At 40.5% G+C, this 26195-nt stretch overlaps 1 protein-coding gene across 2 annotated transcripts in view; it reads right to left on the bottom strand.

Moving 5' to 3' along the window:
- grip1 (glutamate receptor interacting protein 1) overlaps positions 1-12576 on the bottom strand; it is a 305651-nt gene extending 293075 nt beyond the window's left edge. The window contains exon 1 of one of the 2 annotated variants that reach the window (XM_069903992.1): positions 12072-12576. In XM_069903992.1, coding sequence (XP_069760093.1) covers positions 12072-12126 — 55 coding nt within the window. In that variant the 5' untranslated portion in view covers positions 12127-12576. The remainder of the gene's footprint in view (positions 1-12071) is intronic. The other variant, XM_069903990.1, reaches the window with a different exon arrangement.
- Positions 12577-26195: the final 13619 nt, after the last annotated feature.

Below are 26195 nucleotides of genomic sequence, written 5' to 3'. Positions count from 1 at the left end.
TTTAAAAAAAAAACTTGAAGTGTAGATCAAAACATTTCAGGTGGTTTAAAAATTTTAAACAAGAGGTCCCCAAAAGAAAAATACACTTAGCGGCAAAACCAAGTGAATAATTTCTGATGAGGAAACATATGAAAATAACTTGGGGATGCACACATGAAGAGCAATTGAACCTGTAAAACTTGGAACACAGATTTAATTCAAAAACAATACCTTCTCTCACTAGATGCACAATTTCATGTACTGCAACACGAGATGGTGATAATAGTTTTCTTCCATCAGACAAAAACCAGTATTCACAGATGCTGTAACATGCTGCAACTCAACAGGCACACAAGATCCACTACCTACAATTGGACTTAAATTCCGTAAAAGCCCTAAAAATCCAGACTGCTCAGGGATTTTCAGATTTTCCTGATTCTCAGGCAGTACTTTTAAAAATCAAATTTAAGGAGAATAAACAGGTAAAATTCAATCTTTTATTAAAACAATTTTTTAAAAAAACTTTATTTAAAGATTTTATCACAAGAATAAAAAGAAAAATTACATTTAAAGAAAAAATATAAAATAAAATATAATTACAGTACAACATTAATAACCTAACTTAATTCAACCTAACCCCCCTACATATATAAGAACTAAAAAAAAATCTATATATTAAAAAAACCCATCCTTCCCCTCCCCCAAAATAAAGAGTGAAGAATTAGTAAAATTAATAATATTATATATTTAAAAAAACACACACAAAAAAAATGACAAATAAAAATAATTAAAAAAAAGATTTATCAAATCTAAAATATCACATCTAGGAACGTACTTAAATCAAACTTAATTGCATATACTTAACAAATGGAGTCCACTTCAACTTATAAAAAGACAATTAAAACAATTTTTCATATAAAATACGAAGTAGAAAAAAAACAAATAAATAATTTTTCTTACATTTCTATGACTTCCATGCGGTCGCTTGTTGCCACTGTGCATCTGTGGCGCTTACGCGCGCACGCACGCATGCACAAAAGCAGAGAGCTCGAGAAGTCCGGATTATCAGATGGTCCGGATTTCGGGCAACCACATTTTTGGACTTTTACTGTACCCCTGTTTTATTCACAGCTATAGTTTTGAGTTTTTACACTAACAAGGTGAAATCTGTGGGTTCTTCTAAATTATTCAACAAGGCAAGTAACACAGATAACTTTTGAACATTCTATATTAAAGACAAATTCAAAGGCACTGTTGGATTCCAGTTGCCCTGATAACTCTTTTCCATGGTCGTAATGTCCTGATGAAACTTTCACTATGTTGTCACTGACTGTACCAAGATCAGCATTGAATATTGAAAACGAATTTCCAATGATGTTGCATTTCATGGTGTTGTATTGTCTGCTTGAAGCATGTTGTCAGTCACCTGGATGTGGCTTGGTTCTTGACAGCTCTGAAAGACCTCATCCTTGCAAACTCGAACCAAGTAGTTCTGCTTTAGCTTTGGACAAACCTAAGTCCCTGACCATGTCATTTAATTCTGGCTGTGTTATCAGATGAGGATAACCAGACATAAATAATTCAACATCTGAATCAGTGTAGTTTTCCACATCTGGTTCACGCTGCATGGCAACTTCATCTGCCTGATCTTGGCTGGTGGCTTCGGAACTGGCAAACTGAAGGAAGATTGGGGTATTCAATAGATTTCTTATTTTTAGCACAGACAGAAGTCTGTCATGTAATCCTTCTGTTTGTGCCATATCATTGGGACTGCAAATGGCATTGACTACTGAGTACTGTACCTCTAAACCAAGCTCTCAGGTTGACTGCACATGATGCACAACAAATGTGAGGAGCCCAGGGTTTGTCTTGTTCACCAATTTTACAACTGAAGTAGAGCTCAGAACCTTTCTTAACAAAGTGCAGTCATGTTGCATCTTTGAGCCTTAAGCTTATACTCGCCACAAATGTAACAATATGCATCGCAGGTGTTGCTACATTGATGAGACATTTCTGCTGTATTGAATCTTTCTGAAGACAATAAATGTTATTGTTAAGTGTACTCACTATGCTATTGCCTGAAGAATGTGCATCAATATCGTTCAATCTGTATCGATGTAATGAACAGCTTCTATGTATGTGTGAGCTGCTTTTATGGCCTGTCTGCATCTATCCTAATGGCATGCCAAGGCCTAAGGCAACATTTGCTGTCAGTAAGATGGCAGTGCTGCTCAGACCCACGGGGAGCGGAGATGCAGCACTCCCGCGGGGGTCCAGCTGTCCAGTAGACTGCCGTTGGCTCCGCAGGGGCTTTGAACAGCCCATTGGGGGAGTTTACAGTGGTTTTAGTTGAAATCCCGTGATCACAGGTCTGTGCCCAAGATGGCAGCGCCTATTAATCGGCAGCAGCCACAAGGGGCTGCAGAGTCCAGGGAAGCAGAGGACTGGAGCAGGGCACCAGAGGACGGGAAGATCACACACCGTGAAGGAGAAGTGGAGGAGACAATCTGTGGGGACAGTAACCATGGCGGAGGACTAGTGAGGGGGTTCTTCAGCTGAGGGACCAGTACAGGCGGTGGGCTTCTGACGACTCGAGGCAAGGAACCCGTGGGCTGCTGGAGACTGCTGTCGGGAGATTCGTGCTGGGCCGCAGACTGCTAGAGACTGGCTCGAACTGGCGGGAGGGGTACCAGGTATCAGAACCAGGATGCAAGGAGGTGCCAAGGGTGGTGAAGGGTTCCTGACCATTTCGGAGGTTTGGATCTGTACCTCAGGTTACCAAAGGTTTGGACTGGACTCTGTGTGGCTGTGGGGGCTACAAAAGGGCTGGAGGAAAATCTACAGATACTTGGTGACTCGGGGTGGGGGGGGGGGGGGAGCTCTCTTTTGCTTCTCCCTGACTGCGAGGTCGTTAGGCAATTTCTGCCATTGGCAGCAAACAAAAAGAAATTCCATGTAATTCAACCCTGTTTTATTACTATGATAATAAATTGAATCTTGAACATTGCATCTGCACTGAGTGCATGCCCAGGCATGCTTGGACTGACCAAAAGAGCTTGTTTTGTGGGCAATATACTTTAACTTACACATACAGCACGGTAACAGGCCATTACAGCCCATGAGTCCATACCACCCTAATTACACTCAATTCATCTAACTCCCCCCCACCCAGTATGTTTAAAACACTGGGGGGAAACTGGAGTTCCCATGGAAAACCCACACAGACACAGGAGGAATATAAAAACTCCTTTCAGACAACACAGGATAGACTTGTTGTGGTAATACAACCACAATACTGGGCTGCATGCCCACCAGCCTACTGCAGAAGGCGACCCATGTACATGCAGGTAGACAACTTGGCAGGCCGACTCCACCTGGCTGGCTGTCAATCACCAACCTGTAGATAGACCTGAGCCAGCCCCTCCCAGGCCAATCACACACATGGAGCCAGCTAATGTACAGAGATTGTGGATTAAAGCCTGTACAGGTAGTACAGTCTTTCCTATGTTTTGTGTCTGCTTGCTGCACCACAGTGCATCACACTTGTAGACTTAAAATATGACAGGAAATCACAAAAATAGATTACATCCTAAAAGCTGTACGTGATGGGAAATTTTTTTTTTTTAAACATGCTTTTCATGTTCAGCAGCCCAAAATCCATAAAACATACCCAAAAGTGTCCAGGAAGCAAAATCTTTGTTGTCCAGAGTTATTAATCCATGTTTGAGCACCATCTAAACCAGTGGTTCTCAACTCTTTTTTCTTTCCACTCACATACCACTTTAAGTAATCCCTATGCCATCAGTGCTCTGTGATTAGTAAGGGATTGCTTATTGTGGTATGTGAGTGGGAAAGGAAGGTTGAGAATCACTGCTCTTGACCTAATTGTTACTGAAACATTTTGCTTGAGAAAAATTGTCATTGGTCCATTTCCTTTGGAGTTAGGAAACAGTGTGCATAACGAGACAATTTGGTACAGTGGTTTTCAAACTTATTCTTTCCGCCCACATACCACCTTAAGCAATCCCTTATCAATCACAGAGCACTTATGGCATAGGGAATACTTAAAATGGTATGTGAGTGGAAGGGAAAAGGTTGAGAACTACTGATCTAAGCTATGTACCTCTTGGCATGCGTTATCCATCTTCAATGTTCCCCTCTTTCAGTACTTCCACAATCTGCCCACAACCCCATATTGACCACCCTCCATGGTCAAAGTACAAGTGTTGCCTACCCAAAACCAGCCCATCCCAAACACAAGCCACCTTTGCTTGCTCTGTCCACTATCCTCCTTTGAAGTTCGGTACCAAACTCAGCTCTGATTACATCATTTGGGTATAATGCTAGAAAGGTATGATTCTCACTCAACCATATAGCTCACCTATGCTCATAATTGCTGCAACTAAAAAAAAATACTAATTTCTGCAAGTCAGCTGCAACAATGCATCTCAGGGAGCTTTCTTCAGAAAAGGCTATGAAGTAATCCAGATGGTAGAAGATCCACTGCCACTATCAATTGGTTGGCTTTAGCCTAAAGACCTCCACTCGTAGTTTATGACCAGAATGAAATGCCTGTCAACTTTTAAAATAGAATCATCAAAACCAGCCTAAGCCTCTTTTTCAATCTGTGCACCATTTAGAGCCCATGAACAGGTATTAAGAGTTCTTCAAGTGTAACAAACAATAAAATAAAAATTCTTCTGGACTTACTCCACCTACCATACCTGCTTATTCATCGCACAACCCTGGTCCGCAGCCTTCTACTAATTCAACATGGTGATCAAACTGACTAATTTCAGTTATGCTGAAGCAAAAGAGAAGAGTAAGTCTCAGTAGACAGCTCTCAAGTATTCAATACAACTGCATTTACCTGGGCCAGTTTTCCATTCTGAACAAATCAAGCCCAAACACAACCTCAGGCTGTACATTTCCACTTTTCATTTCAGACACTTCCCAGAACATGCTCTGTCCCCAAGCATAAGGTAATCTTCAGATCCTCCACAGTGCATATTCATGTTGGACTGTAAAGATTGAAGGCTGACGTAACGCCATATGACAACTATACAACCTTCGTGGATGAACTGTCATGTAGCCACTTCAGTCCATATTTTGCTGTACATAGGTTCAACTTGCTGGGGAGGGGGGGGGGGAGGGGGGGAACCTCCAGCACCTGGCTGGCAAAAATTTTCTCTCTTTTATTTTGTGATTCTTTAGCTCCCCCCCCCCCCCACCCCACACCACCACACTCACCAAAAGCCCTCATCAGGTTCTACCAGACTACCAAAAAGAGTAATCCAATCATATTTCAACATTCTGATTGTTGCACAGGCTCTCTTCCTCCTGCAGTTGAAGCACGACAGGGACTGATATGAGTTGGCAATAAGCTTGGTCTTGAGATGAATGCAAATATACCAAGCAACATCACTTGGTCAGTGAAATGGCACTTCTATTCCAATTAAAAGTGTCTGTCAACCATTGGTACAAGGTTAACACTTGGATCCCCCATGTAGATAAGCTTTCCTCCTCACCCATCTTTATCGATCAATATCTAGATGAAGAGATTTGGCATGTTGCCGAATACTCTATCAAACCTACAGGTGCAGTGTGGGAAGTATACAGACAGGTTACATCATAGTCTGGTTTGAAAATGCAAATACCCAGGAATCAGAAGGGAGCAAACATAGCCAGGTTCATTGCAGACTCTGCCATCCCATCTATTGAAGACATCTATGTGCAGCTCTGCCTTAAGAAGGCAGCCATCATCATAAAGGGCCCCTGTCAATCTGGTCACAACCTCCAATGCTACCTTCATTCTGAAGAACAGCACCTCAAGTTTCATGGAGTTTCTTGCTACACTAACCATAGATTGCACAGATACCACAAAGGGACCATCTGCCATACTGCAAGTCACTCTTCTTTTTGCATGAGAAGAACTATGAATATTATCTATCTGGACTTATTATTTATTATATCTTTTAAATTAAATTCATACAGACTATTATTGTCTTTTTACGTACCTATTTGGCTGCAGCAATAAAAAATTGTTGGTGAATCTGGATATTGAACAATGTCACAATAAACATTAACGTGAACACTCAAACATACACTTGAGTAAAATAATACTGCATCTTACAATGGAGTCACCAAATTCCTCTTGCATCGCAATCCCAGACCCTCAGACTAATGTGATCTCATCTCTGCCCTAACCTCAAGCCTGCCTCACAGCTTCAAGAAAAACATTAAATTTCAGATTCCCTTCTGCATCTTCACTCTTCTGGACTGTGTCACATCTATCCATGGATGCATTCCACTATCATTCCAAGTTTTCCTCACCTTATGGACCCTCATGACAGCAGCATCCCATAGAAGACAGTGAAACAAGAGTGGTGCAGAAAGGACAACCTACTGTTACCTCTTCTTCAGTCCAACACACACTCTAACAATAAGCCTCAAGCAACATTTGAGTATTTACATGACAAGAGTCCCCTCAGCGTTCAATCCAGTATCTTATGGCCAAGTTTCAGTTTAATTAGCCCACACCCTCTAATCCAATCATGCTCTAAAAATAAAATTGTATCCATTTTCAGCCTGACTTATCACTCATCATTTGATCATGTCTGTGCCCTCATCAGATCTGAAAAAAGGTTATATCTAAAAAGGGTACTGCTCCCAAGATGAAGTCTTCTAGTCCAGATCAGCTGAGATATCCTCCTCCTTCCAAAAATGTGGCTTCTTCTCCACCACCATCAACTCAGCCCTTACCCACATCTCCTCCATTTCCCACTCATCTGCCCTGGCCCCCTCCAGCCCAAGACGCCACAAAAACAGGATTCCCCTTGTCCTCACATACCACCCACCAGCCTTTGCATCCAACACATTATCCTCCATACAACATGATCCACCACTAGACATCTTCCCCTCTCCTCTACCATCTGTAGGGACCATTCCCTCCATTACTCCCTTGTCCACTCATCTCTTTTCATTCATCACCTGCTTGGCACCTTCCCCTGTGGCCACAGTAAATGCCACATTTACACCCACACCTCCTCAATATCTCTAATCAGGGAGACACCAAGCAAAACTGGATGGCACAGATGGTGGTATGCTTTGTGCAAGAGGGCAATGAAACTTTATTAATTGAATCTGATCCACCTGAAGATCCAAAAGGACCGTGATAAGCAAGAACACAAGAGAGCAATGCATGAACAAATACAGAACAGGAAGTGATGAAAATGAATAATATTACCTTACTTTTGGATTAAACCATCTAAAATCTCAACAGATGATACATAATTCTTAAAAGTAAATAAACAAGATCTCAAATGAAGACTGCAAATTAACAAAGTTACAATTTGACAATTAAATTTTCTAATTTTGTTCAAACAAGATTCAATTATTTTTTTTTTTTTTTTTACAAACGGACAATTTTCAGTCCATAATTGACCAAGATACAAGGGATCTGCTGTGTGGACCTGGTAAGAACAAGGAAGCAGGGCCACAGACTTTCAGCTCTCCTCTGCAGGATCCTAATGCCTGGCCGGCCCACCCAAAGGGTCCATGAAGGTTTACTGCTGATAGAATGGGGATCATGATGGTTTTATATGGATGTCTATGGAGGTCCAGATCCAAGATGGCACTGCCCATGATCAGCAGCCCAGACTTCAAGGATTGGGTCTCCAAGTAAGCAGTGGATCTGTGCAGGGTACCAGTACAGAAGGACATCCCACTGCTGAGAGGAGAAAAAACATAGCTCAGGCTTGGTAGCCAAAGACCTCACCCAGGCTTGTGGCAACTGGGTATCAATCAAGACCAGGAAAAGCAAAGGTGCCAATTGTGAGCTGATAGTTTCCTCACACCAAGGGCTTGGAACAGCCATTAAGGTGGTGTAATTTGGATGATCGGAGCTTGGATTCACCCCTGGAAAGGACAGGAGACCATGTGGCTACAGAGGTTACAGGGATGGAGGAGGTGGGGGATCTACAGTCACTCAATGTCTCTGAAGGGACTCTCTTTTGGTCCTTTCTGTCTTTATAATGGTGGTGTATTAATGACACCTCTTTGCATGCCATCACAGACAAACAAAAAGATGTTTTTGTGTATTTTGTGTACATAACAATAAATAGAATTGTGAATTATTATTCAGGAGCATGTTTGAAACTATAAACAGGTGTTAGTCAAATTAAATTTAATTCAATCAAAGCAGCATTTGCAATTAATCCTCTATTTCTTGTTCATGATTTTAAACTTGATTTTGCAGATCATACACGAGTGCAATTTAACAGGAAACTTACTCTTTAAAATGGTTTAAAATTAGTGTCAGAGCAGGTACAAATTATACATAACCAGAACACCCACAGACAATTAGAATTAATTTTAATGCACCACACAGTACTGTCAGAAGAAAAATCCATGCCTCAAGGTCCATGATAAGCACCCGTGAAGAAACTCTGGGCTTCATTGGTAGGAAAAATGGGGACTTAATCAATTTTTTCTTAATTTAAAATTTAGACACAAGGCATGGTAACATGCCCTTTCAGCCCGAGCTGCCCAATTACACCCATTTGACCGACAATCCCAGTATGTTTTTGAAGGGTGGGGGTGGGGAGAACCGGAGCACCCACAGTAAACCCACACAAACACTTCTGTGCTAACTCTGCCATTCCACAATTTCAGGAGGAATATCCCAGAGACTAAGGAACTCATTAACCACAAATGCATAGTCCATCCCAAATTTGTTGCTTCACCCACCCAAAAAAACCAGTAACAGAACAGCCATGATCTAGAGTACAAGGAAAAAATACTCAGCAACTCATCAATACGTCCTTAATCAGCACTGACAAGTTCCTCAAACGCCTAAAGCCCAGCCATCTGAGAGATCAGAACTGGTGAACTTAAAACACAGAGGCAGTCATGGATGAGTGGAAGAGAAAAGTGACCAATGATCGTCCTCGCCTCCATTCCCCAGCAAATTCTGGCCCAACCTCACCATTGATCAAGGGTATTTGATCAATGCAAAACAATGCAACTGGGTTTATGAAAGTTGAAGGAACATCCGTAAAACTCATCACCACCAAGAGAACATTCCAGGCACCCCAGAAAAAATAATCATGTTCACAAATAGCAAAACCAATGACAATGCAGGGGTTTCCCGGCAGACAAAACCACAGCATGCGCACTCATCAACATGTGCACAATCTTCACCAGATGTCAACCAATCTAGTGGAGGAGCTCTCTTTGCTAGGACTCAACACCCCTTTCTGAAACTGGATTCTGGACTTCCTAATGGAAAGGGTCGTCAGCGGAACATCGAGTACCGTCACACTGAGCACTGATCCATTTGTCTGCAGCAGTCGTACCACACTGATGTAGCCAGCCAGGACACTCTTGTTAGAAGATCAGCCTGTATGCTCAGCCTGCTCCTGTTCACGCTATTGACCAATGACTGCATTGCCAGATCCAGCTTCAACAGCATCATCAAGTAATTGGCCTCATCACCAACAATGAGACACACTACAAAGAGGTGGAAAATCTTGTGATATGGTACCAGAGTAACAACCAGTCTCAACACGGACAAGATGAAGGAGATAATTGTGGACTTCAGGAGGACCAGGAATGACCACCCTCCACTACACAACAACTCTGTAGTGGAGAGCACCAAATTCCTTGGAGTTCACTTAACTTGCGACCTATCAAGGACATAAAATATCTCCTCACTTGTCAGGAAGAGGCAATAGAAACTGCATTTCCTGAGAAGACTGAAGCAGGTATGGCTACCTGCTACCATTATGTCAACCTTCTGCAGGAGTTCTATCAAGAGTGTCCTGGCTGGCTACATCAGTGTGGTACGACTGCTGCAGACAAATGGATCAGAGGTCAATTCACAACACCATAAAAGTAGCAAAAAAAATCACCAGAGTCTCACTCAGTATCCCCCCCCACCCCCCCCCCCACAGGGGAGGGGCCCACCGACATGATCTTCCAGGGTTGTTGTCTGAAAAGGGAAAGCAAAATCATTGAAGACCACTTTCACCCTGCACCCTTTCGGTTGCTCCTGGCAGGGAAGATTTCAAGAGTATCAGAAATCACCACCAGGCTGAGAAACAATGTCTTCCCACGGGTATGAGAATGCTGAATGACCTGCTCACATTATCCATCCGAAACACTCATATTCACAAAGCAATATATAGATATGTATACACACCTACATACATAGTCCTGCATATGTATTGTCTGTCTGTAAGTGTGTTGTCTGGTTGCGTGCTTGTTTTGCACCGAGGACTGGACAACGCTGTTTTAACAGCTACAACGCTATGTAGTTGTGCAATCAGATGACAATAAAGTTGATTGAAGCCATCTCTGCAAAATCCTCTCAGCTGGTTGTCAGATAAGCCAACTTTTCCACTCCTGAGGTCCTGATTACAGTCATCTTGCACTAATGAACTATGCCTTTTACTGCCCAACACGATTCCCAGAAGTAGCATTGAGAAGGGAGACAGGAAAGAACAGTGCAGCAGTTGGTGTGGGGTTAGTTTCCTCCCTCATTACAAAAGGCTGGTGATTAGTAGGTTAATGACCACTGCAAATTTAGTACGTCCACCAAAACCTCTCAAACTTCTTCTGGTTTACTATAGAGAGCATTCTGGCTGGTTGCATCACTGAATGGTTTGGAGACACCAACATTCAGGAGAAGAATGAACTCCAGATAGTGGTCAACTCAGCCGAAAACATCACAAGCACCACTTCATCGAGGAGGTCTACCTGAGGCAGTACCTTAAAAAAGCAGCCTCTATCCTCAAAGACCCCCATCACCCAGGCCACATACTCTTCACTCTGCTACCCTAGGGAAAAAGGTATAGGAGTCTAAAGACGAGCACTCAATGGCACAAGGATAGCTTCTTCCCCTGCTGCCATCAGATTCCGGAATAATCAAAGACACTGCCTTAATTTTCATGCACTACATGACTATAAATAAAAGAAAATAAATGTAGTAAGGTGGTTCATCATCTGAATGTTTGCACTATGCTGTTGCAATACACCAAATTTCATGACTTGTTCACAGCAATAAATTCTGATTCTGAAATGTCCTCTGGTGCAGGAAGAGAGTAGGAGACATAGGGTGGGCAGAAGAGAAAGAGCAAGCATTGGGGAAACGTAGGGAAATAGAACTGAGGGTTGGTCCAAGAACCTAAGCAACTTCACACGTTACGGAAAAAAACCCAATGTGAAACTTTTACCAGGAGTACAGAAGCCCAACACAAACTGCCTCCCAATCTACCCGACTGTTAAAGAGCCCTCTCTCCCTGCACGTCCTCCACTGGCAAGTCCCCCTGGTACAAACTTATGCTCCATCCACAGGGACTGCCTAAAAAAAAACTCATCAGACGTAGAAAAGAATCCCAGCTTTCTTCCTCCATCGTTTCCAATTGGCAGAACAGGAGCATACCACCAGGATAGGGGCAGACCACCAGGGGAGGTGAAGGGAAAAGGTCACATTTGCATTCCAGCTCGTACGAATGACTAAGTCAGAATTTTCACTGTGTAAATCACGCAGAGTCGAGTAGCGAATAAACTCGAGATTTCCCAACCACGAGCAGCCAGCATCGTCCGACTCGAGTGACGCACAGAACGGAGAGCGATAGCGCTTCCAAGTGCCCCATCAGCGAGCCTACCTTTGAATTGTTGAGACCGCCAAGGGAAGCGATGCTGGAAATTCACCCCAGACTTGGAGAGCATGTCAATGAACCTGGCTTACACTTCAACCCCAAAATCCAACCCAACTTCACGCCCCCTCCCTTCCCCTCTCTCCCTCCCCTCCCCTCCCCCTGACAATCGCCCACAAAAAGGCCTGGAAGGTTGGGGTTTGTGCAAAACTGCCATTGAAGTTGATTCACAGGGAGCCAACTCCCAGGGAGGGCGGAGACGAGGCTGTGCGGCTGCACACAAGGACGGGGCACGAAGTGTGCGGGCAGCCCCGGTTGGAAGGCGGCGGTCTCCGCGACTCGGGCTGCCCGCAGCTCACCGTCGAGTCAAAGGGGGAGAGCAGCGCTTTGCCTCCACCTTTTCCCCCTCCCATCCAGCAATTTTTTTTTTACCTCTTTCGTGATCAGCTTGCAAACATGAAGGCATATTCTTCTTCCACACCGGCATCTTCCCAAAGAATTCATGCAAAAAAAGCTGGGAAGCAGGCTGACGGTGTCTCTGTCTCCCCCTCCCTTCAGCCGACCGCGTACATCAGCAAGGCTGGCGGTGAGCGTCCTTCCCTGCCGCTGAACGGCGGCCTCGTTGTCAAGCTCCAACACCCCCGGGGGCTCTCCCCACACACCAGCTTCGGAGCAGGTCGAGGAGCACTGGCAAACTTCGGCAGACTGGGAGTAACAAAATGCAAATCTCACTCTGGATAGTCTTGCATCGTCAATCCCTTTGAGATTGTATCTTTTCTTCCCCTGTCCCAAGATCAGGACGAATTCAGGTGGGTGAAACAATCCTTGCGAGAGTACGAAAAGTGGACGAGTCGAGCTTGCCAATCGACTGGGGGAAATGGTGCAGTCCATTCATGAGTTGGGAAAATCTCAGCACAAGTTAGTTGCTCGCTTCCATTGCGGGGAACTTCACTCGAACCAGAACAGTCCGCGTTTATTTGACTGTCCCGACTGCCCCACATGGGATAGATCAACGCAGTCAGACCCATCAATGATGGGTGGCGAACACCACGTGCCTTCTCTGGACCAAGGGCCAACCCAGTGAAATACCCGCAGCAGGTCCCATTCAAACCAGAGGACGTGCACACGCCTTTTTGCACTTGCTGCTGTAGTTTCCATCCTTTTACATTTTATTTTCAGCTTCTCCATCTGATTTTTTTTTTTTGGGGGGGGGGAGGTTTGTGTTGGTACATTTTAACTGTTCCCAAGTTGGAAAAGATTAAATGTTTGGTCACTATGGAAGTTTTCCCAGTGGGGGGGAAAAAAAATTGATCAGTACACACAGCGTGTAGAGGTAAATTTATATTACATGTGAAGAGTGAGGACGTTCTTTGCGCGGGGGGGGGGCTCATAACTTTTTTAAGTATGTCATAGTTCTTTTATGTGGATATTGCTTTATTCTCAGACATGAAATACTAGATAAGGTAAGAAGGGGAAGGTTCAAAGGAGATTTGCAGAGCAAGCTTTTGTTTTCGAATTACTGAAAGTGGTAGATGCCCGAAATGTGTGGAAGCAGATGTTTAAAATGTATTTGGGCAAATACATGAACATGAGGAATGTAGCTGGCGTGAGATAAGATGAGAGTTTATTGTCATACACAAGTACAATGTACAAATGCACTTTTTTTTGCTTGCATCTACACAAATATGTAAAATACGCTAACAAACAATGAGTATATTTTTTTAAAATTAGACATGAAGCACTGTAATTTGGCCCAATGAGTCTGTCCTGCCCAAATTACACCCCATTATACTGCACCTCAGTACATTTTTTTGAACAGTGGGAGGAAAATGGAGCCCCCGGAGAAAATCCATGCAGACATGGGGAGAACATACAAACTCCCTACAGACAGCATGGGATTTCAACCCAGGTCTGGTCCCGATCGCTGGCGCTGTAAAGGTGTTGCGCTCACCATGCCGTGGCCCCACAAATTACCTCATGAGAGAGATAAAAGATAATAAAAGTAGATACTCACACTTGCAGTTTGTGCAGAAAAAATGGGATGTGACAATCCTGAAGATAAATCTTTGGTCCTGCACTAGTGTTATTATTAGCATTGCATGGGAAAATAAAGAGTCTGATATCTGTTCTTGAACTCAGAGGTGCCAGACTTCAGCTTTCTGTACCTTCTGCTTGGAGAGAGTGTGGCTGTGCAGGCAGATATGCAGTTTAAATTGGTGTCATGGTCAGTATTGACATCATGGGCCAAACGGCCTGTCCTTGTGCTCTATATTAATGTAACCAAGCCAAATCACAAGGCTGAAACCCACTTCCAGTGGTGAATCCTCAAATTCTCCAGTTGTTAAACATTAACCTAATCCTGATAACTTTTTCCATGTGTGAATGAGGTCCTGATTTCCCCATAATCCCGCCTAACCCTCTTCCACAAATACACAGTGACCTCTGAAACCCGCACACAAAGTAGAGAGCATCTGGCATAAAAAACAGAAAGGCCTGCTTATGACTGGGCCTTGTGTTCCTTTCAAATTGGTATTTCAGGTCAGTTAAATGAAATACTGGTTGGTTGGGAACAATCTCTTTTCTTTTTCTAGGCACTGAAGGATTGCTGGGCCAAAGACATAACACACACACATCTACAATTTATTTTCCATTATGTGCTTGTGCATCTATGTACAACTGCACATAGACATGTGTGATATGCATACATTTAAAACAAATAAGCATGGCATATGCCAGCACTATTTTAACCCAAATTCTCCCTGGTGACATCTTTCAGATTTTCCACATTATAGGGTAGTACAATGCAAGACCCTGTTGGCGCACCATATCTATGCCACCCAGCAAGTACCCATCTACATTAACCCCATTTTCTAGCACGTGGCCTTGGTCACTCAAGTGTTCCTCTTGTATGACTTCTGATCACCTATGAACCTCTTACTCCTTATTGTCCCATTGGGACACCCCTACCATAGGGACTTTTTTTTAAACAATCCATGCCCTTTATAATGTAAGCCCTCAGCTTTATCTGCTCCAAAGAAATCAAGTGGGAAAGGAACGATGGTGAGATATTTCTGTTCATGAGACTTGACATCCTCCATAATATGGGAGAACATTAGAGGATGTAGTGCCCATTTAGGTGAAAACAAAATATACCAAGGGAAAGAAGACATAGGTAGTTGTGGCCACCAAACAGTAGCCACAATGTTGGATAGAGTACAAGTCAAGAAATAATGGAACTATGTAAAAAGCTGAGTGGATAACACATTGGTGAAGTTAATACAATTAGAAATTATAGGCATGAGAATGAATTCATTGTGCATTTGGTATATTTTTTAAAGCAATATATTGTGAAGCTATCTTGAGAATGGGTTATGTGATATTGAGCAGCGTGTTACAAGAAAGGTTTAATAAATGATATTTGAGTGTAATATCCCAGAGGAAGTAGTGGTCACAGAATGATAGATTTTAGCATTCAACATTAGCGTGGAGGGTCTGAAATGACTGTTAAACTTAAATAAGGGGAATTAAAAAGGAATGGTGATGGAGTTGGCTGAAGTGATCTAGGCAAATGCATTAGCATTCAAGCATTTAAGAAGAGGAATTCTAATAGCTGGGATGGCCCTACCATGGCTAACAAGGAAATTAAGGAGGGTATCATGTTAAAGGAAAAAAAATACAAGTAAAATTTAGTGTTGGGCCCAAAGTTTGGAACAAATTCAGTAACCAGCAAAGGAAAAGGGATTCAAGAATGCGCTTCTTTAATTACATTTTTTTGCATCTGTTTTTACAGTAAGAGACATTATCAGTCTGATACTAAAAATGTGCTAGGGAGATGTTACCCAAGTTTTTATTTGCTCCCATCTAACTGAAATGCATCAGAGATGGCAGGTCCTATTTCATAATCAACAAGCGAATTAGATTGTCAAAAGACTGTGATGAATGTCTGCATTTTGAAGGCTGCTTTCCAAAAGCAAAATTTATGGTGAATTTATCATTTGTTCTGAAGTGGAATTTAAATTGTGAAGCCATAAGGCAAACAAAATTGCCATGAGCATTGCCCTAGCAATAGGAGAAAGAGCAGCAAAAGAGAGTCTCTTAAGAAACATTGAGTGTCTATGGATACATCTCCAGTGCTCCCGCAGCCTCTGCAGCTGCACAGGAACACATACATCAGGCTACTCTTCATCAACTACAGCTCAGCCTTCAATACCATCATACCCTCAGTGCTGGTCAACAAGCTCCAAAACCTGGACTTCAGCAACACCCTCGGCAAATAGATCCTTGACTTCCTTATCAGAAGTCCACAGTCAGTACAAATCAGAAACAATGTCTCCTCCTCACTGATGATCAACACAGATGCACCTCAAGGATGTGCGTTTAGCCCACTGCTCTACACTGATAATTACGGTCATCGGTAGAATCACAGATGGCAAAGAGGAAGCATACATGAAGGAGATAGATCAGCTTGTTAAGTGGTGTCACAATGTCAAACCAAGGAGCTGATTGTGGAATTCAAAAGGGGAAAATCAGGAGTACACAAAACCAGCCTTCATCGAGGGCTCAGCAGTGGAAAGAATTAAGAACTGTCCTGGAGCCTCCATGTTGATGCAATTACAATGAAGGCTTGCCAGTGGCTGCACTTGCTGAGAAGTTTGAGGAGATTTTGTATGTCACCAAAGACTTGCAAATTTCTACAAGTGTACTGTTGAGAGCATTCTGACTGGTTGCATTACTGAATAAGAATCAAAATTTATTATCCTGAACATGTCACAAAATGCACTGCTTTGTGGCAGCATTACAGTGCAAAGATTGCTATAAATTACATTTAAAGATGTATAAATTAGTGCAAAAATAAGAGAACTTGAAGAGTGAAGACTGATGCCCATCATGGGGATAGCTGAGTTCAGAACTCTTGTCGTTTTTTTTTTCCTGTCCTATGCATTGGCATCTCTATACCAGACAGTAATGCAACCAGTCAGAATGCTCTCAACAGTACACCTGTAGAAATTTGCAAGTCTTTGGTGACATACAAAATCTCCTCAAACTTCTCAGCAAGTGCAGCCACTGGCAAGCCTTCATTGTAATTGCATCAACATGGAGGCTCCAGGACAGTTCTTAATTCTTTCCACTGCTGAGCCCTTGATGAGGACTGGTTAAACTCCAGTTTAAACCATTGGCAATCTGCTCCAAATCTCCAATATAATCAGGTAACCTTCAGCACCCAAGGCCCTTCAGTAGTCCTTTTTTTATCTGCACGTCATAATTTCAATCATGTTTTTTTTCCAAAAAAAAACCTGATATTTTAAATCAGGAACCTCTTGGTGGCATTATTGACAGGTGAAACCATTGGTAATGCGTTTCTATCTTGGCATTCCCTACCTCCGATAACCTGTTCCCACTAAACTTCTTTGGGCTTTAAAATAACCAAGACCAATTTAGGCAGATTTTGTTACAGATTGGCCAGTTGGTATTTGCCAGATTTATGTGTGGATGGTTGTGAAATAACACTTTCCTTCTCCTGTTTCTGCTGGGCTTCTGCTCCTAAAGGTTTTTAGTTCCACGTTGAATATCCTTCTCTGTTTTAATGAGTCAGAGCTTCTCAGAATTCCATGAGGCAGTGTGTTTTTTGAAGTAGACTTTGAGAACATTCTTATTTCTTCTGTCAACCTCGTAATCTCTAGCTATGATTGCATTCAATACAGGGTATCTATTATGATAGCCTGGTGTTGGGCATGTAAATGATGTGCTTGTTCAACAGGCAACTGAGTATAATTTGGGCTTCAGTGCTGGTGGTTATGTCCTGGGAGAGCTTATGTTTGTTCACTTATCTTGCCAATAGATTTGGGAGTTTTATAAAGACAACAATGGTGGTATCTCTCCAGTATCTTGATGCAGATAATTCAAGTCTCAAAAGCAAATAGGACAGGAATCACTGTGGTCTGGTGTGCCAGGTTTGAAGTTGATCATGCAGCTTTTTCCCTATGGCCAAGAGCTGTGCCATGACCCTGAAGTCAATAGTGCATTTCATTATTGATACCTGTCCTCATTGATGTCTGATTCATATTTTATTTCATTCTTTTTTTTTAATAAATTCATTTCATCTATGACCTAGAAGGAGCAAGTATGCTCGTGGTTTTAACTTAGTGAGGTATGGCCAATCAAAATTTAGGACCGGGAAGCCCTGGTTGGGGACCATGAAGTACAGGGCCTGGAAGTAAATGAAGAAGTCAGAGATTCAAGTTTATTATCATTTGATTGTATGAGTAAAAACCAATGAAACAGTCCTCGCTGCAAACACAAATACAAAGAAAAGATAACAATAAATATGCAGTACATTTATACATTAAAAAATTAATGAATATTGTTAAATAAATAGCAAGAGTCTCGGAGGGTTTGTATGAGCAGTTTGTTATTCATTCAGCAGTCTCACTGTACATGGGAAGAAGCCTCACAAAAATATAGAATGCAGTTCCAGCAACACTTGGAGCTCTACCATTCAAGACAGATCTTCTTGCTTGATTTGCAGGCACGTGGTTATCTGGCCACCAGTAGGTTTCCCGTCAATGCACACATATCAGGATTTTTTTTTAAAAATTAATTCCCATTGGGTCTATGTGGGAATACAAACAGACATGGAAGTAGGAATATGTCATTTGCTCCCTTATACCTCCAGCACGAAGACCATAACTGATCTTAGTAACATTTTGCTGTACTAACCCCATAATCTTTTGGTACCCATAATATCCAAAAATCTTTGTGGTTAATGTTTTAGGGAACAGTTCACCAACGCATATGGACAATAAATATTGCTCTCAAGAGTGATCTATGTATATTATAAATTAATTTTTAAAGATAAATGCGCTATCGATCAAAGCCAAGATCTGAATACTTTATTCTGCAGTTCTATTCTTTAACTTCAGAACACAGGCAAATTCAATCATGTTTTTTTTGTCATGCTAATATTGTCACCATCCTTCATCTACAAAATTGAATTACTGCCGCAGATGTCTGCACATTAAAGTCAATCACCGTCAATCTTTTGACATTGTATCAACAACTGCTGATAACTCCATGGCAAAATTACAAATCTACTCTTTCTTTTAAACATTATAACATTTTTTTTAAAACAATGATTTGTGTATTACCATACTGGGCAGAATATCAACTGAGAGCTTTATTTAGGAAACAGCATTTAAGTTAGTCAGCATTATCAGAGGGACATCAAAATGATGGGCCCATCTTCCCTCAGTTTGCACAAAACAAGTGCAAAATGATGGGCCCGTCTTCCCTCAGTTTGCACAAAACAAGTGCAAAATGATGGGCCCGTCTTCCTTCGGTTTGCACAAAACAAGTGCAAAATGATGGGCCCGTCTTCCCTCGGTTTGCACAAAACAAGTGCAAAATGATGGGCCCGTCTTCCCTCAGTTTGCACAAAACAAGTGCAAAATGATGGGCCCGTCTTCCCTCAGTTTGCACAAAACAAGTGCAAAATGATGGGCCCGTCTTCCCTCAGTTTGCACAAAACAAGTGCAAAATGATGGGCCCGTCTTCCCTCAGTTTGCACAAAACAAGTGCAAAATGATGGGCCCGTCTTCCCTCAGTTTGCACAAAACAAGTGCAAAATGATGGGCCCGTCTTCCCTCAGTTTGCACAAAACAAGTGCAAAATGATGGGCCCGTCTTCCCTCAGTCATACTTGGTTGATAGAGTGAAAAGCTGAATGGTTTTTACTCATTCTTGCCACAGTTTATTGCTCAATCAACAGTCATTCTTACTGATGACATTGAAGGCTGGATATTGTTTACGGATCTGTGTACGGGATGATGACTTATATTGTGTGTCACATATTGTAGTTGTTGCATTTTAAATAATTAAATACTGAACTTATTTCAAGACCAAGATGATAGATGAACCATTTTTAAAATATTCAGAAGGATTTGGACTTTTTTTTTTCACGTTGTCCATTTCAACTGCAGTTAAGATTTGTACAGTCAAGTTGAAAAAAATATCTGGTAAACTTCAGATGCAAGTTTGAACAGTTCATCTCAGCAAGCTCATTAAATAATGGAAATAAGCTCTTTGGTGCTTTATGCACCATCAGGATGCACAAATTACCAACAAGAATCTCCAATAATTCCATAATAATGAATTCATTATTCATTTTAGAGAATGAACCTTGGTTTGAACAGTTCCACTTTGTAAATTATAGGGCAGCAAGGATAGTATAGGCAGTTGGTGGCAGCAATCAGTACCGAGGTTCAAATTCTGCCCTGTCAGTAAGGAGTTTGAATGATCTCCCCATGTCTGCATGTGTTTTCCATGGGGGCTCTGATTTCTCCATTGTTCAAAAAAAATCCGGGGAGGGTGTAGGTCAATTAGGTGTAATTGGGTGGCACGGGCTCATGAGCCAAAAGGACCTATTACTGGGCTGTCTGTTTAAATTTAAAAAAAAATAAAAATACCATTTGTAGCACAGCCTTCTGCTTTGACACTTGTTGCTTAAAGACTCCTGGAGCTCCACAGAGGTATCAATCGGTGTACACTAACATTACTCGTAATATTTTGAGAGAGAAGGCACAGTAGACAAACAATGTGCGTCATGACCGCAGAAGGAGATCTTGAGGTCTGGGTCTGGGGTGTGCATTTGTATGCATTATTGAACTTTCATGAGTTAAACTACAACACAATTTAATTTTCACTATACATTAAAATTCTTTAACATTTGATATTATGAATTTCATTCAAACCAAATGTTCACATATTAAAATATCACACTGCCATAGTAAGCACAAGTTATCAGAATAATTAACATAAATATTTTTTTACTATGTCATATTTAGTGGCAATTGTATTGGGTATCAATAATTACGTGGAGACTTTTAAAAATGTGAAGTTTCTTGAAATCCTCCAGGATGGTCCTTGGGATCTCTCTGCTCCGATTCAGTTGGTCAGTTCTGAAGTGAGTGATGAGGCCAATATGGGAACTTCTCTTGGGGCAGGACATGACTGATTAGGCAGGTGGACAGTTTATGGAGTGATGTGCTCCTTTCTCCATTTATATTGGCCTTCCATGTGCCTTTACTGCATCCATATAACATATAACAGTTTATGGCATGGAAACAGGCCATCTCGGCCCTTCAAGTCCATGTCGGTTCACTCAAACAACTCCGCTAGATCCCCCCACCTATTCTGCGCCCATAACCTTCCAACCCCCTTTTATCCAGCCTCCTCTTAAATGAAAGAATTGACTCTGCCTCAACTATTTCTTCCGGAAGATTATTCCATTCAGCCACCACTCTCTGAGTCATCTTACAGTTCTGAATAGCACTGGGCTACAGGAGCCCCTTGAATCATTACATTTCTTCAAGAAGGCTTTGAGCATATCCTTGATAATTTTCTGACTGTCAGTTAATCTCTTCCAATTAGAGTTGGAAGAAAGATATCTAATTTCATATCTGGAGCCAGGCATGTAAATAATGTGGGCTTCCGACAGAGCTGAATGAATGTCATTTGGGCTCCAATGCTGGGGATTTTGACTTAGAAAGGTTACTCCTATTGGTTTGCCTATTCTTCAAGTAGATTTGGAAGATTTAGCAGAGATTGCATTAGTACCTTGGTCCCATTGCATCGACTTGTTTGCATCAGTTGTCCAAGTCTCCAATGCCTCATGAAAAAAGAGGCCTTCATCTTTGAACACTCTTATCCTCAGCCTACCAAAGAGTTTACTGAAATACTGTGTGACTTTCTTGAGGCATGATTCTTTGAAGAGGAGAAATTATAACATTACCATAATATTGGGAAGGGGAGGGGAAACTGATCTTCAGAAAAATATTGTTAAATTGCTCAGAATGATTATTTTTCAAAGTGACATTGGTGAACCCATTGGGACAACTCAACGTTTTACCTGAATATATATATTATTTTGGAAGGTGATACAAAAACCTCTTGGTTAATATTGTAAAAACATGTTGGGTTCTTTAAAATAGAGCAATGAATCTTGAAAGAAACTGGATGAATTTCAGTATTAATACCCCCAAATTTTTCTTAATTCACTTTTTAAAAATGTTTTACACTGTATTAGAGAGCTCCCAGGGAATTGTGCAAGATTATTGGGACCACCGTCCCCAAGATTGAAAGAAGAGCAGTTACTGGAAATTCTGGGTGAGTTGAAAGGGAGGAGAAGAACTGTGGGTCTTGGGGAGAGTTGAAAGGGAGTGCAGAAATTGGGGCCACAGCAAGTCAAAAGGGAACACCATAAACGTAATCAAATGCTGAACCTTCGGGATAGAAGACTATCAGAATTTTACTATATCTGACTTATTTTCAAATTTGTGTCCTGCAAACATTTGGCTTAATTTGAACAGATCATTAATTATCAGTAATTTCTGCTAGTGAATGGAGCATGATCTTGTGAGAAAGCTACTTTATTTACAATACCACCTAGCTTCGGGATATATTAAACTGTTTTTCGATTTTAACATACTCAATAATGATTTGTTGTAAATGGAGCAACTTTTACAATTGTGAATGTTTCTTTGTTGTCCTGTTTCAATAAAAGAAAGATCTGTTATGGTTTATTGAGCATCACGATTTTTGAGCAAACATTGTGAATAAACATTCTATTTGGATGGGATGGTAGTGGCAATTTTACAATTAACTCTCCCTGGGTTAGAGGGAAAATTGGCCTGATTCCAATGCTTAAATGCCATCCAGTATTGTACGCTGCCAGCATTTGTGCAGATGAAATGTCAGATGAAATCAATATTAAGTTTGACTGTGATACATTGCTCTTTGCAGATGAGTAGCTTTTTATTTGATGATTTCTGTTAAGGCCTTTCTTTATTTCAAAGGCTCGCACGATAATAGATACACGAATGAGTTACTGATGTATAACTGGCACTGTATCCCAGCAGGGTGTAATTGACCAGAGGTCAAGAGGAGGAAGTTTCAGAAAATAAAAATTAGAAACTTTTTGAGTTAAAATAGTTTCCTTTTCTTTAATCCATTAATTGATATTAACACACTTGCATTCTTACTTTTAAAAATATTTTTATTGAGCTTAACATATAAATCCTTCATACAAAGATATCTTGTATAACAAACAACAGATCACAACATATACATATTACAAATTAAACATAAAATGTAAATCAAAAACCTATCCATTCTTGTTTATTTAATGTTTCTTTAAGACATCAAATTCAATAAATATGGTAATTAACACTTTATCCCTTTCTCATAATGTATACCAATATAGTTCTGGATATAAAATAGTTAAGACTAAATTAAACAATCTTATTATATAAACAAAGAGTAAGTTCTATCCTAATTAATATGATCCAAATTACCATATTTAAAACCATGTTTACTTAATTTAATGAAAGAAAATATAAAAATAAAACAAAAAAACCTCAGACTAATCTAACCCCTCCCTCTAAACAAATTTAACTTGTAAAATTGTAAAGATATGGATTGAATAGTGAACTTCAAACACCGGACAGAGAGTCTCCAGAGCATCCAAACTTCCAAATTATGATAATAATCTATGAATGGGCACCACATCTTGGCAAATTGAAACTTTATATCTTTAATGATGTAGCTAAGTCATAAAAATCTATCGAAGGAAAACTTTTTAGGTATTATTTAATCAGATTAAAGAATTATTATCAGGTGGCCATCTTTATCCATTACAATGATTAAAATGAATATTTTACCTAAATTTTGATATCTTTTTCAAGCTTTACCAATCTTAATTCCTAAATCCTTTTTTTGATTCAGTGGATTTGTTTATTTCCTCGTAAATATGGCGAGAAAAATGACCTCACATAAATAAAGCTCATCTTCAAAAGGCTAAATGCAACATGAGGCCATTATTTCCACATCTTAGATTTTACTATTGGGCAGTTAACATACGTAATCTACTTCTTTTGGTACAATTTGATAAACTAGTCAACTTGGGTAGAAATGGAATTGAATTTTTCTAAAAATTCATCCATGTTGGCTATTTTAGGTTCCTCTTTACCCCTCTTTTCTAAATTGACACATCATCCAATAATGAGAAATAGGTTGAGAATATGACCACAATTTAGGAAATTTTTAGGCCATGATATTTTCTCTCTTGTGAATCCTATTTTTGATCATTGTTTTTTTTTCAACCTTCTTTATTAGATGCAGGTTTTAAGGAATAGTTTAGATTAGGTATCAAAAATTAGAGAGATATTTTTATTTGAAAGAGATTTGCTTCTTTTGAACAATTAAAAGCCAAATTTAAACTTTCTAATAAATTTTTTTTAGATATTTACAAGTTAGGTATTTTATTCAGTCTAAGACAGTGGTTCTCTACCTTTTTTTCACTCACATACCATTTTAAGTATTCCCTATGCCATAAGTGCTCTAGTAAGGGATTGCTTAAGGTGGTATGTGGGTGGAAAGAAAAAGTTTGAAAACCACTGTTTTAATCGTACCTAATTGACTCGTTATGTGCACGGTTTCATAACTCCAAAGGAAATGGGCCAATGACAATTTTTCCTCAAGCAAATATTTCAGTAACAATTGGGTCTAGAGCAGTGATTCTCAACCTTCCCTTCCCACTCACAGACCAAAGTGAGTGGAAAGAAAAAGGTTGAGAACCACTAGTCTAAGCTTTGATTTTTATCAAATCTCAGAAAAATATATTATTGATTTACTTTTTGATTTGCAGTTCTCCCAGCGTGCATTAATATCAATTATTTACAATAACACATTAGATTTAAGAGCAACCTCAATGAGTGGGATTGAAAATGATTGGGAACATGATTTGAACATATCATTTTCAGACTAAGATTGGTTTTTCACTCTTAACTTGATTAATGACTCCTCATTTTGTGCATGACATTGTTACAATTTAAGGTGGTGATAGGATACATGTGCCAAAAGTCAAATTATCTAATTTTTACCCAGATGTTGATCCACTATGCAATAAGTGTAAAATCTTTGAAGCCTCATTGATTAAAATGTTGGAAAGATATTTTTCAGACTTTATCAAAGATTCTGAAGATCAAACTAGAACCAGGCCCTAACATTGTTTTGCTTTTTTTTTCTTAAGAGGATATACTCTTGACTTCAACCCATGTGAAAATTTTAGCTTTTGCCTCATTGATAGCTAGACGAACAATTTTAATGAAATGGAAGGATGACTCTCCACCTACACATGCCATTTGGTTACATGATATTATGTTCTGTTAAGCTTGGAGAAAATTAGATACATTAAACACATGCCTTCTATTTTGAAAAAAAATTGAGTTGTCATAAACACAGCTGATGTAATGATCATGTAATGATGCTATGAATATCAATTGGCTCATTGGTAATGTTGAAATCTGAAAGTTGGAAATCATGGATTCAAGTCACTTTGCCCTTAGGGCACATCAAAGCAGATTCATCATTTCAGTTTAATGGTAGTGTCAGCTATGGGTCAGATAGTAAGACTTCTGCTTATGAGTCAGAAGGTTGTTGGTCCAATTGCCACTCAAAAGCTGGACTAAATAACCTTGGCATACAACAATGCAATGCTAAAAGTGTGTGCTGCATTGTTAGAAATTAAACTACCATTTTATTCTTGTTCAAGTAAATTATAAAGATCGCATGGCATTATTTAATAGATTAGCATTGAAATTATCCTTGGAATCTTGGCCAAAACCTACCCCTCAATCACCATTACTAAAAATGGTCATTGTCATAATATGGTTTATGAGAGTTTGCTGTACAAAACTAATGGATACATACTACATTACAGCAGAGTGTATTTCTAAATTACATAGATGGATATTAAGTACTTTGGCAAAACCTCGAAGAGCACCATGTAATTTCATTTGCTTTTTCTTGAGTACATTGCAATGATGCAATCCATCGGATGAAAGAACCAATAGCTCTAAAATACATTTTGCCAGTATTTAGTTGATGTTTCCAGTGATTAGTTAATTGATGTTCACTCTGCTGCATCATGACCGTGCAACCAAACACAGCTCAAACCACATCAAGTTCGCTGACAATCCAACCGAGGTGGTCTTTATCAGCAAGAACGATGAGTCAGCGTACAGAGATGAGGAGGTGCAGCGCTAATGGACTGGTGTAGAGCCAAAAACCTACATCTGAATGTTAATAAAACAGAAGAGATGGTTGTCGACTTCAGGAGGGCCCGGGGGATCACTCTTCACTGACCATTGACGGTTCTACTGTTGAAGTAATCAAGAGTATCAAGTTTCTTGGTGTGCACTTGGCAGAGAATCTCACCTGACCCCTCAACACCAGCTTCATAGCCAAGAAAACCCAGCAACACCTGCGAAGGCTGAGGAAAGTAATTTCCCATCCTCCATCCTCACTACAGTCGACAGAGGATGTACTGAGAGCGTTCTGAGCAATAGCATCACCGCCTCGTTTGGAAACTGTACCACCTCAGACCATAAGACAATGAAGTGGATAGTGGAGTCAAGAGAAAAGATCATTGGGGTCTCTTTTCCTACCATCGACAACACACGATGCACACGGAGGCAAGTAACATTGTGAAGCACTTCTCACT

The sequence above is a fragment of the Narcine bancroftii genome, chromosome 11 (assembly GCF_036971445.1).
Source record: "Narcine bancroftii isolate sNarBan1 chromosome 11, sNarBan1.hap1, whole genome shotgun sequence".
In the NCBI taxonomy this organism is placed as follows: Eukaryota; Metazoa; Chordata; class Chondrichthyes; order Torpediniformes; family Narcinidae; genus Narcine; species Narcine bancroftii.
This window is presented reverse-complemented; position numbering and strand designations above follow the sequence as displayed.